The sequence below is a fragment of the Falco punctatus genome (assembly GCF_963210335.1).
Source record: "Falco punctatus genome assembly, chromosome: 9".
Classification (NCBI taxonomy): Eukaryota; Metazoa; Chordata; class Aves; order Falconiformes; family Falconidae; genus Falco; species Falco punctatus.
The window spans coordinates 30,433,513-30,452,010 of record NC_137589.1 but is presented as its reverse complement, the minus strand read 5'-3'; the positions used below and the strand labels follow the sequence as shown (position 1 = coordinate 30,452,010).

The 18,498-nt window shown below is 42.3% G+C and overlaps 2 protein-coding genes across 7 annotated transcripts in view; one reads left to right on the top strand and one right to left on the bottom strand.

Annotated features, from left to right (window-relative positions):
• Positions 1-14: 14 nt before the first annotated feature.
• TAF5 (TATA-box binding protein associated factor 5) lies at positions 15-14,568 on the bottom strand. The gene is made up of 11 exons (XM_080403499.1): positions 13,448-14,568; positions 11,944-12,184; positions 10,471-10,786; positions 9,630-9,793; positions 9,047-9,182; positions 8,248-8,368; positions 7,176-7,305; positions 5,956-6,120; positions 4,898-5,075; positions 4,562-4,739; positions 15-1,908 (listed from the first exon to the last, which is right to left on the bottom strand). The coding sequence occupies exons 1-11, from the start codon at positions 13,962-13,964 to the stop codon at positions 1,691-1,693; spliced, it is 2,364 nt and encodes a 787-aa protein (XP_080259625.1). The 5' UTR covers positions 13,965-14,568; the 3' UTR covers positions 15-1,690.
• A 101-nt stretch (positions 14,569-14,669) lies between these two features.
• Positions 14,670-18,498, top strand: part of PCGF6 (polycomb group ring finger 6) — a 38,132-nt gene continuing 34,303 nt past the window's right edge. For all 6 annotated transcript variants that reach the window (XR_013930625.1, XR_013930626.1, XR_013930627.1 and 3 more), the window contains exons 1-3: positions 14,670-15,137; positions 16,368-16,467; positions 17,864-17,960. Coding sequence is in view for 2 of the 6 variants with exons in the window: in XM_080403513.1 (XP_080259639.1) it covers positions 14,685-15,137; positions 16,368-16,467; positions 17,864-17,960 (650 nt within the window). In the remaining 4 variants the exon portion in view is untranslated. The remainder of the gene's footprint in view (positions 15,138-16,367; positions 16,468-17,863; positions 17,961-18,498) is intronic.

Genomic DNA, 18,498 nt, shown 5'->3' with positions numbered 1-18,498 from the left:
ACATAAACACAAACTGTGGTTTTAGTATTTATTATAATATCAAAAGTATAAAACTGTACAAAATACAAAGGCAGAATGTGGCAGTGTTTTCTCTAAACCATCAAACCTGTACATGCTTTGTTTTAGGTAACCTGGTTTATTCACCTTAATTTTATTTAAATCCAAATGGTCATACCAAGAACTAGGACATTTTGTTGAGGTATCATTACACACAAAAAATCCATAATAACTAAGTTTTAACTTTTTTTTTTAAGAAAATTTCCAGGTGAGCTTCCTAATAAATTTTTCACCCTTTAATTTGATGTAGAATGTCTGTAATATATCTTTACTCCAGGGATAAGAGAAGAAATACTTTTCCATTTACCTTAGTAATGTCAAGGGTTATTTTCACTAGAAAGCCAGCAAGTTATTCAAGTGTCCAAGCCCTTACTGGAAAGTAATGAGGACCACAAAACAGATTTCCCTGTATATATTTAAAAAAAAAATTGAAAAAAAAACCAAACCCAAGCCACAGCAAACCAGGCCTGCCTTTTGGTGGTGGTTTCAGTTCAAAGACCCAGAAAGAAGTTACACTTCCCAGCATTTTGCATGTTTTACTCTCCCTTAGAAATAAAGCACTGAGCTTTATTGGTTGTCCAGGAGGACTTCCTGGAGTACAGCGGGTTTATGGGTGGAAATTCTTCCTTCAGCAGACAAGCTGGCCTTTCAAAAGCAAATTAATAATACACTTCGGACTGATTAATCCTTTTACGCTGCAATAACATCTCAATTTCTTGGCTAGTACATTTTCATATATTAAACCTTATACAGAAAGGACAGGTTTTTAAAGTTCTTTTAGATCTAATAAAACGTAAAAGGGTTTAAGTCCAACTTTTTAATAATGGGTATTTCAGTTGTGCCTTAGTCATTTCCCCCCCCACACACACACACACCTTTTTTTTTCATACAATAAAGTATGAAAGTAAATAAACTTCACATTGCACTTCTGGTTGCTTATCACAGTTAATAGCATTGGCTACCTGTGAAAACAGTAAGTTCTGCCTTTTTGATACCTCAAAAGAGCACAGGAGTTTGAAATCTTTTCAGGACTTGGTACTCTGATGCATAAAACCCAAACATGTAACTTTGCAGCAGTTCCCCACAAGCCTCTGCCTGTAGGACCTGCTCTCTCAATGCCCTCTTTGTTGCTGATACTCTCACCATAACTGTTGCCCAGCCAAGGCTACAGTGAATTAAACTACATTCTTATTTTCTGAAACTCAACAGTTTTTGCTTGTGTTTGAGATTGATCAAACATTTGTTAACCATAAATTAAGTGCTTTAAAAAAAAACAATCATTTGAGAACATATACCAAGGCTGTTAACTTCCCACAAGTTTCAGCAGAGCTCAACAGCTCTGCTGTCTCTGAGAGGAGACAGCCATTTTCATATACATATGTATATATATTTTTTATCAAAAGCACCATGAACAATTCCTTCTTTTACAGCCATGATGTCTTGTCAATCTCCAGCATTTTCAAACTGTGGATAAATCTGAAATAGTAGAACTGAGAAATGCCGCTTGCATTAGTCTACACAGTTTCGTTTTCCCTGCAACGGACTAGTTGCCTGTACAGACATTCCTCCTCGTCTCACATCTGAAGGTCACCACTGCAATGACTTGGCACAGTCAGTCTTGCGGCTTCCTGATTTACTGTGAACTGTAGGCTCCTGCAGCCAGCAGCAAGTTTCTGCGTGTAAAATGGAGGTGTACAACTGGGGTGGATTTGGTCATGTATGTACCTAGTAACAAGTCCTGTGAATTTTCAGGCAAGTTTATGTGTCCAGTGGCTGTTGTAAAGTCATCGGTTTCTAAATCTTCAAATGCCTTCACAGCATCCCACAGACGAACTGTGTTATCCATTGAACCTAAAAAGAACAACAGTTAAAAGTCTTATATTCATAACAAAGGTATATTAAAAAGTTACTGGGGAGCAAGTTAACAAACTAAAGCTCAAAAAGCAGGTTTGCTTATCACTGTACACTTATGCCCTCATCCTGCAAGGAAGCAGACTTTAATGAGCCTCTCATATACTGAATGCACACATAAAAGTTCCCAGGATTTCAGTTTTCGTGTGATGTAACCTGAACGTCCTGTGGATAAAGCACAAAGAACTACTTTCAAAACACAAGGGTATGGATCACGTCACCTAGCACTGAAAAAGTAGGACCATCCTGTGGGCTAGTGTCGCAGCACTCTCCAAACTAAGCAGCTGCAACAAGGTCTTTTGCTCTCAACCACTTAACAGAACCAGCCACAGCTGCACCTGGTCTACATCGGCCAACCCACCGCCCCTGAAGCCAGCCCACAGCTGTATATTATCAATGCTAATTAACCCAGCTGCATTCCTCTACAATTCCTCTCCCACCCACCCCCTTTTTTTTTTTTTTTTTTTTTTTTTACATTTCATATCTTATGTTTCTAACAATCATTACAACCTTTTTACAAATAAACTTTTCATATAGTCCGGACAACTTGTCCCTAAACTCATACACATATTCCTTCACTTTTATCTTGGGCTTTTAATCTACTGCAGGTAGATCACATTTCTTCTTATCTGCTTTTTTGGCATCTGGGATTTTGTTTTCTTCAGAGGGGGGTCTGATGAACTTATAGTGCCTTGTCCTTTCACCTCTTGGGTCACACTTGACAGTAAGCTGAGTGAACTTTCAGTGCTGTATTCTAGATCTGCTGCTGCTAACACATCATTCTGTGTCCTGAAAAACTTAACATCTCTGTGGTCACCCATTTCTTCTTCAACTGGAGACACCTTTAACAAGCACATAAACACCGGCAAGAATACTACCAGGCCGAGCAGCAGCCGCAACTGCGGGAGTCGCCCATGGCACCACACTGCTCCCGCACCTTCCCCTGGCACAGCCATCATCACTGTCTGGCCGAACCCGCTCTGGACCCGCCACCACTGCGGCTGCTGCCACATCTGGCCATGTACTCTGCCACTATTGCCCGTTGCCCTCAGTCTCTTAACTCCACAGCAGTCAGGCTCCCTTCTGTTTAATCCCAATGGCTCACCTTTACCAGTGTCTGATCCAGATCTCCAGGCTCTTCCCACCTATCTCAACGTGATCTGGATCGCAGGCTATTCCCACCTGTCTCTGCTTCATTGGGCGCTGCCATCACTGTTCAAAACTTCAAACATCCCTTGGCACAGCCATCACCGCTGTTGCCACTCATTACACTTAGTCTCATAATCTGAAGGGCCTCACACAGGACACAATTGTTGCAGCACTCTCAAAACTAGCCAGCTGCAACAAGGTCTTTTACCATCACATACCAAAATACTCTTCATGCCAGTCCCTCTGCGGCCTTCTCCTTGTCCCTCCTCATCCAGGGCATGCATTCTCTCTCTCTCTATTCCTTCCTCCTCAAGTCTTCATGGGCTGTTCAACCACTTAACAGAACCAGCCACAGCTGCACCTTGTCTACATCGGCCAACCCACCACCCCTGAAGCCAGCCCACAGTTGTATATTATCAATGTTAATTAACCCAGCTCCATCCCTCTACAGGCTAGAAGCCAGTTTCAGGAAATGTTATAATATCAGTTTCTTTGCTGATTCAGGGAAGATTGCAGAATTTTGCAAGCCCAGTAGCCTGAGCTTTAACTGGAGCACTAGCAGATAAGTTTAGGTAACCACCAAGCAGGCTGGATCAAACCTGTATCTTGTCAGTTAGCTTTCACTCCTGCAGTAGTGGCTCACCAGGAATTATCACTGCACTCATTCAGGAACATGCTACTACATAAAACTAAAATATTCCTAACCTCATTTCATAAGGAAATTACCCTGATATAATTACAGCGTCTGTCCATCATTTCTTCTGTCAGTAACTTGAACTTGTTGCCTAATTTCAACCAGTTAACAGAACAAGTTTTGGGTTCATTAAGTTCCTATACATTTTAAGAAAACTGTTCACTAAACATGGGGAGACAAAGTTTTGCGCCTCCATGAAGGGAAAACTGGCAAAGGATCTCTGCTATATTAGACAGCAGAGAATCCATGAGGACAGACAGGAAAAATAAGCAGGCTTCACAAGTTCTGCTGCTTATAGACCTGTCAATATTACATGCACATTTCAATAAATCTACCATGAAGAAATAGTAAGGGTGTAGATAACATCTTCTTTTGTATCACTGCCTCTCTCTTCTTTTGAGCCCTCCTGCGTGTCACGCTCCCTTTCCAGTATCCTGCACCCTCTAGTCCAGCCACTTTGTCTGCCCTAAAGTTACTTCTAACTTCAGATTCCCCCCCCCAACAGTGTACACAATCCCAGCCTTCACTGTTGTCTAACTGCATAACACCTTTCCTTCAGTTCCTGGAAGAGCGAGGGGTCATACTTCACAGTCCAGTGAAGTAGTCTCTTTGTACCAGCAGTTTTAAGTTGCTATTTTTGCTAAGCAAATGATTCTACTTTGTCTTCCTCAATTTAAAGAGCCAATTGCATCATTCTCCTTCAGACTTACAGAACACAACAGAAACGTCACTTTTTCCAGTGGCTTTTACCTGATGCTAGAATCTCCCCATCTCTACTGAATCTGAGTGCATAGATAGTGTCAGTGTGCCCCTTCAATTCTCCAACCATCAAGCCATGTCCAATATCCCACAGCAGAACTCTTCCATCTGTTGCTCCAGTAGCCAGGAATCGTCCATTAGGAGAAAATGCCAGTGAATGGATTGGTCCCTAAAAGAGACATTTGCAGGGAGAGGGACACACAACCAAAACAGTTAATTAAGTCTAATCACATTCAGTCAGCCAAGCTGTATTTGTTCTGACACTGCTCTTCAGATTCTCGTCACAAAAATAAAATCACCTTCACACTGCAAGTGATATGCCTTTACCTTATGTCCAGTGAATATTCTTACACAATTCCCATTCAAAACATCCCAGAGCCGTATAGTCCTATCTGCTGAGCCTGTGGCAATATAGTTGGAGTTTGGATGAAATCGGGTACACGTCACATCAGCAAGATGGCCAGCAAATATCCGTAAAGGCTGGTAGTGATCTGTTGCCCACAGACTGAAAAGAAAAGTTTTATTAATAAAAAGAACCCTAATGAAGTTCAGCATCTGCAACTGTTGGAACGGGTCCAGAGAAGGGCCACAAAATCAATTAAAGGGCTGGAGCACCTCTCCTATGAAGACTGAGAGAGTTGGGGTTGTTAAACCTCAGAGTTGCCTTCCAGCGCCTAGAAGGGGCTTATGAAAAAGATGGGGACAAACTTTTTAGCAGGGCCTGTAGTGATAGGACAAAATGTAATGGTTTTAAACTCGAAGAGGGTAGATTTATACCAGATAGGAATCCAGGAGGAATTTATTTCTTTTACAGTAAGGGTGGTGAAACACTGGAACAGGTTGCCCAGAGAGGTGGTAGACGCCCCACCCCTGGAAACATTCAAGGCCTGGTTGCATGGGGCTCTGGTCTAGCTGAAGACATCTCTGCTCACTGCAAGGAGGTTGAACTAGATGACCTTTAAAGGTCCCTTCCAACTCACACTATTCTATGATCTGCTGCACAATGAGGAATAAAATTAAGTAATTATGCAGTGGTTTCCTAATGGTCAGTTTATGGAATTAACAGGATCTGTTTTGGAAAAGTATACTGTTTCAGAAGGGAGAAATAATTAACATTCTGCCAAGTTGTTAAACAACTGGAAGAGAATACTTCTAATCAGATGGTCACATAAGAGGACACCATTTCTTTAGTTGTCAGATAATCTGATGTGTGTTGAAAAGTAAAAAACCCACTACATAAACACATGTGTTCAGTATTTTAACGAACATGAAATAAATTTTATTTCCAGTAATAGGATTGGTTAGAGTATATCAGCTAATCACTTTCAGAGTTAATCCACCACAAATTGACTCAGACTAGTAAAAAAAAACATCCAGTTTCTTACCGAGCCACTCTGTCATGTCCCCCTGACACAAAGTAATAACCATAAGGAGAGAATTGTGTATCCCATACTGGATAGTTGTGTCCTTTATATCCCACCAAACATGTGAATGTTTGGAGACTCCACAATCTGACAGTGCCATCCTCAGAACAGGACAACAGATAGTTCCTGTCACAGGAGAAAATACAACATATTACATATTGAACTTACATGTGGGCTGTATAACCATTGAGACATCTATGATAAGAAAAACTGTTCACTGAGCAGCATCTGTTTAGCACATCACATGTAAGTCACCATTTTAGTGGAGTAAACAACAATAAGCAATTCCAGCACAGAATCCAGTCCTAACCCCTTATGCAAAAAAGAGAGAAGATTGGATGTTGATGACTAATTCTGCTGACACAGCAATACTGAGAAGAGGAAAAAAAATACTAAAAAACCCTTTTTTACTCGGGCTTTTACTCAGGAATTCCAGTTATAGGAAAAAATGACTAGTAAACTGCTATGCTATGTTATTAAAAAACAAATCTTTTAGTATAACTAAAAGAAATTCAGGATTTATTGAAAGAGAATTCATATCATGTTCACAGTCTCAATTCGTAATTTAGAGACTATATTTATGTTCCACACAGAGTTTACTTCTCAGCTGTGTTTCTGTGATCACTGTTTCCTGACTAGACACATGCAAAAGCAAGACTTTAGACATTTAAACCTCCTTTCTACTGTCTAGACTTTCAAAATTACATAATGGTTTTAAATGTCTTATTTTAAAGATACTATTCCATATGTTTTGGAAATAAAAGTCTCAACAGAATATGAGAAACCTGAAGTCCAATAATATGCTACTCAGCCTGGTTTTACGTTTTGCAACGCTGTAAGTGAAATCAATGCTGCAGTATTTTTCGCCCCTACAATCCAGTTAGTTAAACCCCAGCTTAAACTACAGTTTGAAAAAAAGCTCTTCTATTTTGCCATCTAAGACCTGAACCTCAAAAATGGTGCTGGCATCCTCAGCTCCAGTTGATTTCAGTAACAGCTGACAGTATTCAACACCCATAGCATCAAGAGCACTTACATTTGTACACAGTTTCCTACAAGCTGCATAAAAAAGAATTGCTTTAACCTTCTGGAAAAAGCTGCATTAAGAACATGTTTGTGCTCAGTAGCATATAATTAAAACTCAAAACAAGCAAACTAGTTAGCTTGTAAACTTGTTTTACCTATCAGGACTGAAGCTGGTGCCATAGACAGGTCCACTGTGACCATATAAAATCTTCAACTCACTTGCTGTTTTTTCATCCATGATCCTCTCCAAGACATCGTCTGATTCTTTGTCGATGAGACTGAGGTCTGCAATATTTCACAGTTCATGTACCATAATAATTATCAGGAGTTCAAAGATAAATGCCATGAACAGGAAAACAATATTGTCTCTAAAAGAGGCAAGTACGATGTGAACATGACAAAGTACCTGGGAACTGGTAAGTTTGAAATATACAATGGCATTTAAAATATTTTTTACCACCATAAAAGTGGAAAATAATGCTTTGTATAAATTATCATTTTCTTAGGTCTTCACTGATACACGTTATTTTTCCTACATATATTGTTCAGCCTCCAAACACAACAACATCTTCGTGACAGAGATGCCAAATTTACATGCCTTTTTCAAGGAAGTTAATATGCCACAAACACGCTTTGCAGGCATGTTTTGACAGCTGCACACTACATACAACTTAAGTCTGTAGGCTACTATTCACTGAACGTCATGACCACATCTCAGTTAAATATCAAGATTAAGAAACATCTGCATGGTATCTAGCTTCAACTGCAACATATTGTCCCGCAGCTCAACACCTACACAAATTCATGGAAACCAGGCTTCTTTAATTCTACTGTTTATGTAAGATTCTCCTCCACCCTCCTCCAAGTTCCCTCCTATAACTTCCCCCAGAGTATCTCTAGTCTCTCCCCTAAATCACCTAAACCCAATTGTCTACTACACCCTGTAGTTACCATCCAGTTAAGCAGCAAGATGGCTTAGCAAGTTCTAAGCTCTGTGAACTGACCATCTCACAGCAGGTGTACACAACAATTTCTCATTCCTTTAAAAATGTTTTAATGGCAGTATATAAGATGCGATGATACATCTGCACACAAACTATTTCTTCAAAGTCAAAGCACCTAACCACTAAATACAACTCTCCTGCCACAGACATCTTTCTCTGTTCACAAAAAACACAGCTGTCACAAGTAATGCATGCTCATATTAAGTAATATTGTCTTAATTACCTGCTGCTGTTTTCACACTACGTAGCTTTTTCGGAGTCACAGACCACACTCTGACAGTAGAGTCAGCAAAGCCTCCTACAATCATGCTGGAGTCATCTGTAATATCCACTGCAGTCAGACCCTACACACAAAATACCCATTTGTATTGTCTGTATCTTTTGTGATGCATTTCAAATATTACAAAGTCCTAAGCACTAATAAGAAAATAAATTTGACTTATTTACAACATAAGTGGGAATTTTTCTAGGATAGACATAGAATCATTTAGGTTGGAAAAGACCTCTGAGGTCATCAAGTCCAACCGTTAACCCAGGACTGCAAAGTCCATCACTAAACCACGAACCTAAGCACTACATCTATGTGTTTTTTAAATACCTCCAGGGATGGTGATTCCACCATCTCCCTGGGCGGACACAAACACACAGAAATTCTTACACCATTAAAAATAAAGCTGTATAAATGAAGCACAGTCAATACTACTGACTAAACAGTACCGTTTTCCAGTTTTGCACTGAAACACATTTACTGCATTCTGTAGAATACACTGAGGGCCCCACAGGAAAAGAAAAAGAAGGAATTATAGCAAAATCAGAGCAAAACAAAGGAACATGGAAATTACGTAGTTTAAGAAGTCTTTAAAGAGAATTTTGAACATTTTGGAACAAACTTTGCAATGCTTATTCCAATTACTCCAATAACCCTTCTCTGCCAATGCTGTTAAGTCTTCTTTCTTTATAAAGAGTGATGTTTACAATTTTTGATTCCCTTTTCCTAATCACCCAAACTCTTTTTTACCAACCTGGTAAGCATTAAGGAACGTGTAGAAACAGATGGAGGGCAGACACTCTGGGCCAAGACGCACACGCCTTGCAGCTTCCTTCATATTCATTACTTTATCCAGTTTGTCAGAGTCTTTCAGTTCAGGCAGAGGAATTCTACAAGAAGCATGTATTTTTACAGACTAAAAGCACCATCCATACTGTTTATCTCAACAAAGCAAGCAAAACCTTTGCATGCAAACCTATGCCTCAATATTCAAATGTGAAACAAGAATTAGAAAAAAATTAAAGACTATGTAGAAGATTAAGTGATGAGAATAAGAGCCAGTAGCTTTAAAGCAGTGGAACAAGGTAAATTAATATGACGTGGAAAGATTAGTGGGTAACTGAGTCAAAATTTTATCAAGGGAAACACAGACTGACTAGAAGGGCAAAGACAGGGTTATATGCTAAGCTTTCCATTACCTCCCTTGGAAGTCTTACAACTAAAGCTGTGTACAGCTGAACTGGCCAAAACATTAAGAATGTCACATGAACAGCAATGCAGATTTGGCATGACAATACTGGATTTAACAAGACCTCTACACATTGTTCCCTTGGTACCTGTTTTGGGGAGGAGCATTAGGGTCTTGTTTTTTACTTTTTGACCCTACACTGTCTTTCCTAGGTTTTTTCTTCTTTGGCTTTCCTTCCTCATTTTCTCCTTCTTCATCTTCATCATCCAAAGGCACATCAAACTCTGGTTCTTTCAGTAAGCCAAAGAAAACCTGCAAGCCAATAAAATACACAAGCCAAAATAGTATTTGCTGTTCTTCCTGAAAACTAATTTTTTAAATGGAAACTTTTCAATGTAATAGTCTGAGCAACAGAGCTGCCGCTTTAAAACTGCTATGTTTAATATTACCACATACATTGCTGGTAAGCCCATAACAAGTGTAGTACACATTCTGCTGTTCTACCCAGCAATTGATCTGGACAACTGTAAGTTCTCCCACCATCTCTTAGCACCTCCTTAAAGCAGAACCCCTACAGCTTACATAACTTATGTGTATAATGGTGCAGTACGACACTGTCAAGATCTACACAAACAGCCCTCGCAGTAACTGGCAGTAAGAATTACATCTGTTTTACAAAAGACAAAGCCAAGTAGTCAAATGTCCATTTTAAAACCACAGAGCAATTCATGAGTGAGTTAAAGTTTAGTTCAGTGGATCAACTACAGGGTTGTCACTCGAAGGAGTTCAACAGTTTCTTCTACCAGACAGTGACACATCATCATCTCTCTACTCCTGCCAACAACCATTTGAACAGTTCTCTTCCTTTGTTCTGTTCATGCTGTCTTTTACAACCTCAAGTGACAACTGTCAGTCTACACTAAGGTATCTTCCTGAAAAACTTGGTAGAATTGTTCAGTTACAAAAGTGCAACAATCTTTGCCTCCTACCTTTGCTTTATTAGCCTCTCGTTTTGCCTCTCCAGCCAAGCTTCCAACCATAGCATCTATCTGTTGTTTACTGCGAGGCATTCCATCAAAGATGTCAATGTAAAGATGTTCCTGAACAATGTTCCAGATCTGATTGTTCTGCTTTTCCTGAAGATGCCTCTTCAAGAGTTGGTAAGAGTCACGTGAAATACGCAGCACAAACTTGCTTGTTCGGAAATCCAGCATGGTCTCGTTACCTTTCATATGTTCTTTTTTAGTTAAGCTAGATAACACACGCAGGTCATCCTGGTAGTAGCACTCTTGATCCCCATGAAATCTATTGAAAATTTAAGATATGATAAAAGATTTATTACAAAAACATTATTTCTTAACTGCAACACTTACTTATGTTAACATGAAACATATACGCAATGACCTTTTAGAAGCTACTGACCACACATGGGATTAGTTTTCTGCTGAAATAAATTTCATCCTGGGGAAGATAAAAAGTGACTTACTGTATACAGTAAGAGCATTCAACAGTTAAAAAACAAGATAACAAGAACACAGAACTGGAACCTGACAGAATTTCATACACCCAAAGGGTTCTCACCTAAAGTAAATAGTTACACTAACAAGTTTATTTACAGAAATAAACCCTTAATTTGTTGTATCATAAAGTACAGGGCATTTTTTAATTTAATTATGCAAGACTGCTTGGATGCATTTCTATCTGGTTCATATAATGAACATTCACATTTCACAGTGTATGTTTCTCGCTCTCTACTTGCATTATATAATAGCTAACATACATCTAGAGTTTCCCATTTTTACTCAAGCCATGTTACAAAATCATTGTGGCAAGTAATGTTTTAACTATTTACAGAACCATTTTTGCTGATCATATTGGAAGGTGACAAAATTATCCTCCTGAACTGAAATATTTCATAATTAGTTTGAACCCAGAAAACAAATTATATTTAATTTTCTTCTCAAATTATAAAGAAATGAAACATAGTAAGAGCACTACAAATTGTAGATTAGACATAAATTAATTCCTTTAGTCTCATCTGAAGAATTTCAATATATATGATATGACATTAGCAAATACTTACAGCACATATTACTTTGGCATCCCAGAGCAATTTTACAGTGCTAAAAAATGACCCCACAACCTTTCCCTAAAGAAGAAGCATTGATACTTTTGCAGCAAGGAGCCCATCAGCTCACCATAAGGACTATTTAAAATCTGCCTATTGACAGATAAAAGCATGTAGTCCGCGCATCTTTCTAACACAGGAGATTTGAAAAGGATTTAAGAACAGTTACTGTAATCCCTGGCACCATTACTTCAGATTCCAAATATCTTCAGCATTAGGGAAGAAAAATAGTATGTACATATATATACACACACGCCTGCAGTACTACGGTTGATAGATTTAATCAAAGTAGAAACACAAAATAATGCAAATTCACAAATGAAAATTAAATTACCTTTCAAAAAAAGACTTTGCTTCACTCTCATGTTGATTGTAGACCAATTCCAAGTACATGTGTACAAAGAGAGGATAAAACAGCTGAGACAATTCTGCTCTATGACAGTCCAGGGAACACTCAATGAAGTGTTTTAATCCACTGTAGTATTCCTCATACAGCGTCGGGTCCCCCTGTTGGTTGTAGGCAGACAACACTGCACTCACATCTGGCTGATCTTCCACAACAACGCCTCTTTCAACTGCAAAAGCATTAGCATATAACAACAGCTTGCAAAACAGTCTTAAAAATCGAGCAAATATAAAATGGCTAACAACTCCAGCGGTAAGGTGAGGCACCTGAGCAAAACATGACCCCAAGTCTTGTCCTTGTTCAGCATTAAGTTTAAATGATAAAAATGAAAGGATGGTAGCCCATTATAGTCCAGCAGCCAATTCCTAGGACATTTAGTCTTTTTTTTGCACTTTCCCTGCCAACAGTTGCTTATAAGGTATTTAACATAATGCCTAATTCAGCTAGGATGATCATCAGTGCATTAGAAAGTGTAAAGGAAGAAGCCACTAACATCTCCAAAATAAGTTATCTTTACCTCTAAGGCTAGAAACTCTTAAATGACGAACAGAATCTTTCTAAGCCTGCAAGATATATCCAGCATAATTACTTTGTTTTCAGTAAACAAGCAAAATTCATCAAGTTCAACAATTCATTAAGACCACTACACAACAGTAACAGGGCAGTGGCTTTTTGTCACTTGCTAATACTTCAAGAGCTTTGTTCTACATAACAGTCATTAAACACTTTCATTGTTTTATCTTCCATATAAAAAGTTGTATCAGGTGATAGTAGTCACAAGCTGACTTTACCCTATACATTCACTGGAACTCAGACATATCCATTCATGATACTGTTCCATTAAAGCTGCCCCACAGAACACCTTAATTAAAAATATGTAAGATTCAAATTATACAAAGGACATTTCAAGTACCCAGCAACTCAGTCCAGAAACGTATAAAGCCTCCTCTACAAACATCCTATGACTCTTTCTTCAAAATGCAGCCTGTACATCAGGCCTCTGTTCTCATCCCTGTGAGTACACCTTGGACCATCATCTCTAACTACAAAGAAAACCTTCAGGCTCCTGCTATGCCGTTAACTGAGAAAGGACACAAAGCCAAGGGGAAGCACCTTTCTGACAGCGCTCCCTGTGAACACACCAGGTACCCCACCTCTGGTCCGTTGCTCCAACAGGGCCACCCCGAGGAGATTCCGATCTCTTCCCGAGTTGTGTGAGGGAATGACACCCAGGGGTCCCCCCAGCATGCCAGGGCACGCCCTCATCTGCCGTCCCAGGGAGGCACGACCCGACACCGACCCTTGCGCCCCGGTCACGGAGAGCCTCCGAGGCTGCGAGAGGCACAAGGGTCCCCCACGGCCAGGGGTCCCTCCGGGAGGGGGCGGCCTCCCGCCCTGGGCAGCGACCCCGCCATCCCCGCGAGGGCCTCACCTTTCCCCGGCGGCACCGCGGCGACCGCCGCCACCCCCGGGCTGGAAGACGCGACGGTGGCGACGGTGCCTCCTATCGGGATAGCGGCGGCGGCGGTGACCCGGCTGAGCAGCGCCTCGCCGCCGGCGGAGTCCGCATCGCCGCCCGGTCCCAAAAGCCCAGCGCCGGCGGGGCTGAGGGCAGCGGCACCGAGGTCGTCTCCGAGCAGGCGGGCTTCGCGGCGCAGGATCTCCTCGGACTCGCGGAGGTTGCTGCGCCGCAGGAACTGCAGCACGGCCACCAGCGTCTGCCGGTCCAGCGCCGCTGGGGAGGCGGCCGGGCCCGCTGCCGTAGGCTTAGGGGGCGCCGCCTCCCCACCGCTCCCCGCCGCCTCCCCCTCAACCGCCGGGGCCGGGGGAGCGGCGGGAGCGGCGGCAGCAGCGACTGGAGGAGCAGCAGGAGGCTGCGGCGGCGTCCCCGCATCAGGGTCCGGCTTTACCACTATAACCTCCGCCGGCTCCTCATGCAGTGCCGCCATCTTGCACCGCCCTCCATTCGCCGGCGGTAGGTAGTCACCGTCAGGCGCGGACGGCCTTGCGACAGTCAGAGCAAAGAGCGGGTACTGTTGCCGCTGCTTGCCTAAGTACTCGCGACTTCGTTTTGCGACGCCGACGCCGCCTGCAGCGCTTTACGGCAGCGGGGGTGGTACGGGTCTGGGGGAGCGATTGTGAGGTAGCCACTGTGCTGTGGGCGTCCTGGCACTACATAAGGATAGTTTTAGGTAATGACTGTGCGGATAGGAACCGTGGAGCTTAGCAGTGCTTGCGGCGTGCGTGTGCGAGAAAACCTCATTCAGAAATGGATCGATTTGGTGTTAATTAACTACCGGTGCTCTTAGAGTAGACCGAGGAGAGCCTTGGGACTGTATGTCGTTAGGGGCTGTACTCCGAATTAATTACAGTTGGGTCGCCTCGTTTTCCAGGTGCCTTTGATACCGGATAGTGCTTAATGTGTTCGTGTGTTGTAAATACAGAAGTGTTGATATTGCAGAATGAAAACCTTATTTTGAATGAAGCCGGTATTTTGCGATCCATGCGTTTTCGTGATGATTTTCATTTTTCCTGTATTTCGTTACACAGTCACTTAATTCTTAGTTGGAGGAATGACGAGTGTATATAAAAAAAAACAAACAAACACCAACCCACAATGAGAAAAGTGAGCCGCAGGCTATGGAAACTGCCGCCCGTGGGCCGGACGCATGCGCAATGGCGCGCCGCCGCCGCTACAACTACAGTTCCCAGCATGCCCCACGCCCCGCCGCGCCTGCGCCCCGGGCGGGCTGCGCCGGTGGGGCCACGCTCCTGCCCTCCGCCGCGGGCAGCCGGCCCCGTGTGTGCCCCGCTCCCCGCCCCTAGCCATGGACATGGACGTCGGCTCTGTAGTCTCGGGGCTGTCGGGCGGGGATGGAGCAGGCACGGGCCCGGGCCCGGGCCCGGCCGACGAGGACCGGGAGATGGAGGGGGCTCCCAGCTGCTCGGGGTCGCGCCCCCTCCCCTTCGAGTTCGAGCGGAGCCGCTCGGAGTCCAGCGGCGATGAGGACGACGACGAAGACGAGGAGGAGGAGGAGATGGAGGAAGAGGAGCTAGAAGGGGACCCCGGGGCTCGGTTCGGGACGGACGACGGGGAGCTGGACTCGGACGACGAGCGGGAGGTGAGGGCCGAGGGGCGGGGACCGGCCGCCGCGAACGGCTCCCTCGCGAGCCATGGCCCGCTCCCGGCGTGCCCCGCGCCGTCGGGGGGGCGCGTGTGCGGCTCGAGGTGGGGGCGCGCGCTGCTTGCCGCCGCCGTGGCGGGGCCGCCGGGACCTGTGGCGGGGCCGGGGGGTGGCCCCGACCGGAGCGCGGGGCACCGCGGGGGCAGCGGTGCGGGAAGGGCGGGAGTGTGAGGTGAGGAGGGGCAGGCGGCCAGGGCGGGAACGATGTGGGGTGCGAAACGCAGCGTCTTCGGGTGAGGCCTGGCGTCTGCACAAGCCCGCGGTTACCAGGCAGGTCCTGTGAGCAGTGGGCGTCAATTTGCGCACCTGTGGGGACTGAAAACTTCCAGGTGCGAATCTGGACACCGGCTTAGGCAGTGTAAGCCGTATGGTAATAAGCTTTTTATTACTGCCCAAGGCCATTCTGTCTGTCTCGCTTAAAAGAAAACCTTACAAACTCTTGGCATGACTGAGAGGATGGTAAATGGTGGCATGTGGGTGAAATAAATGGTGTCGTCGAGGGGAAGAAAGCCCCTCAGTCAGGCTTTGAGACAGAGGCAATGCAGTGGAAAAATCTAACATGTTACCTTTTTCAGACGGATCTCAGGTCATTGCCATAGTAGAAACCTGTTCTTTTTTTGAAATAGTAGACTTCCAACAGGAAAATTGATGTGAAACTACTTGTACACATTCTTAATAAGCGTATTTTGTTACCTGAATTCAGAGCAGTGACATTTCAGTCTTTGCTTCAATACAATCCCTAACCTTGTGTAGAAATAAGAGACAGTATTAGTTACGTATCTTGACTGGGGGCTCCAACATGCTTACTGAGCATTTTCAAATAATGGTATTATTTGCTACCAGTATCTGCTTCAAGCTTGCTAATTATTTAATATTCTGTTAAGGGGTTTATCCAAAAGAACTTTAACCAAAAGGATTGTTTCACAAATCATATCTGAAAAGTAAATAAATTGGATTGCCATTCACAAGAAAGTAAATCCGGAAGACTAGATGAAAGTCTTTAGGGCTGTATGTGAGGAATGATTGACCTCTTAGGAAAACTCATTTCTGTAGCATGTTGATCCTTAGTTTTTTCATAGTTTAAGGCTGCAATTTTGATGCTTCAATCAGGAAATCTCATGACTTAGCCTGTGTATTCAAACTCTTATAAACTGTCTTTGTTTGTAGCGTATGATAAATCTCACAGAGTTGACCCCTTACATCCTGTGTTCCATCTGCAAAGGTTACTTTATTGATGCTACGACTATTACAGAATGTCTGCACACCTGTAAGTATCAGTATTGTTATTCAAAGAGTTTAGTTGCAAATTCAAACAAGAATCAGCTGTTGAGATATTCAGGCTTCAAAAAGATAACTCTGTTTGAAGTGAACATGTGTTATGTTTATTCTGTTCCTTAAGGAAAACATATGTGTGGATATTGTAAGCATCAGCAAATTGTGAAATCAATCAATCGTGCAGTCAGCTTAGTTTTCCAGCCTAAGAAGGAAGAAAATGTAGGGAAAGATAAAGCCTAAGTAAACAAAAATAGAGCTACTACCTTTTCCTTTAAGTAGGGTCTAGACATTTGACTAACTGAGAAAAGACAGTTGAGTGGCTCTGAGTGACTGAAAGCTTTCTAAACTGTTGTTGATATGAGCTTGCTAATTCACAAAATTCAGTGAGCAGGTGTTGTGGAAGTGCCAGTTCAGATATGGAAACAGTTATATGCACCCATGGAACAGTCTGTATAATCTGCTAAGTAGAAATAGGTGGATAATAAAAAAATTATTTCAATTATCTGGTCTTGTTACTTTTCCCCTCAATCCTTGTGTTAACATTTTTTCCATTGCTAACAGAACTATTTTCTCTCAAGGCTAATAAAACCCTTCCTGTGAAACTGACACTTTCAGCCACACCCATGTTCATACCTGAATCCAAGAATCTTGGCTTCCTAGTCCTTCCAGCCACTAACACTACATAAAGGGAAAATGCTTCTTTGGGTTTTTTTCCTTCTCCCCCTGCCCTCCCCACTTTCCCCTTTATGGGGCACTGCTTACTGTTTTGATATATACAACACACAGTTCTCAATTTAGGAAAATGCACAACTTTAGTAAGGTCGGCATAATGTTGGAGGTACAGCTATAGAGGTCTCTTAGAAGTTTCCTGGTAGATGTTGTGGAAAAGTTTGATGTGTTCAGGATGCTATGGAGCTGATTTGATAGTTAGTAGGTTATTTAGATATTTCCACTCGCTAGCTTTCCTTCCAAATTTTTAAAGTACATGTAAAATACAATGGAAGTGGCAGAATTATACTTACTTACCTTGGTTCTTCCACCAGAACTGTTTGTAGGGTGCTTTTCAGCAAACCTGTTGTCTGCAGTAGTCAATGTTCTCTTGTCTTAGCTCTACTCTTGTTCTGGGTAACACAATTACAACATTGAACATCTACCTTTGCATCAATTGGATTAGGATTATTTGTAGGAACAATCCTGAGTATTCAGGAGTTGTGTATCCTGTACAGGCAGAGAGCTCCTGTTTACTTAAGTTTGGAAATTGACCTATTTGCTTCATTTTGTCTCTGACAAATTTAATTTGAGAGGTCTGGGTGTAATTGCTCCTCTTGTGTAAGAGGTGGTATTGTACAATGGACATGTGATTTCTATGGGGTTTCTTTTCTTTACAGTTTGTAAAAGCTGCATAGTGAGACACTTCTACTATAGCAACAGATGTCCAAAATGCAATATCGTTGTACATCAGACACAGCCCCTTTATAATATCAGGTAATAAGTTAATGCTATTTTTCTGGGTATAGTTTTTTCAAGTTTTGCTGCTTTCTTTTAAATGTTTAGTTTTACAGACTTGTGATGCTTTCCTATTTCAAATGAAGGAATAGTTTAAAGTAGTACATTGTGTTCTTTGTTTATACAAGTTGCATTTCAATAGTGAAGGTAAAAATACTCAGTTTCTTGTTTTACCTAGTTTATATCCCTTTTTAGGGTTTGTTACCCCTCACGCTGGGTATTTGTGTGCATTTAGTCAGTGTTACAGGTGATATGAGATCTTAACTATTTGCTTTGATGTCCTTTTACACAAAGCTTTGTTGGCATGGTATACTTACGTAATTGTGAAAAATTAGTTTCAGTTTGTCATACTGTTCATGAGTTCTTGAAGGGTGGTGCTTTTTAATTTTGCATAGCTGCTTCTGTTGGAGCTATGCTTTCAGGACATGAATTCAGACAGATACAGAGTTGTTGCTCTGCCACTCCTTATGTACATCAAATTGCAATAGTGTATTTAGCATCTTTTGTTACAACTTAA

Bases quoted from the DNA above. Each gene is read 5' to 3' on its own strand.
- TAF5 (XM_080403499.1), bottom strand. From the start codon at position 13,964: ATGGCGGCACTGCATGAGGAGCCGGCGGAGGTTATAGTGGTAAAGCCG. The intron at 10,787-11,943 runs GTAATTTAATTT...AATTTTCAATAG, and splicing joins GCAAAGTCTTTTTTTGAAAG to ATTTCATGGGGATCAAGAGT. The intron at 9,794-10,470 runs GTAGGAGGCAAA...ATTGGCTTGCAG, and splicing joins GAGAGGCTAATAAAGCAAAG to GTTTTCTTTGGCTTACTGAA.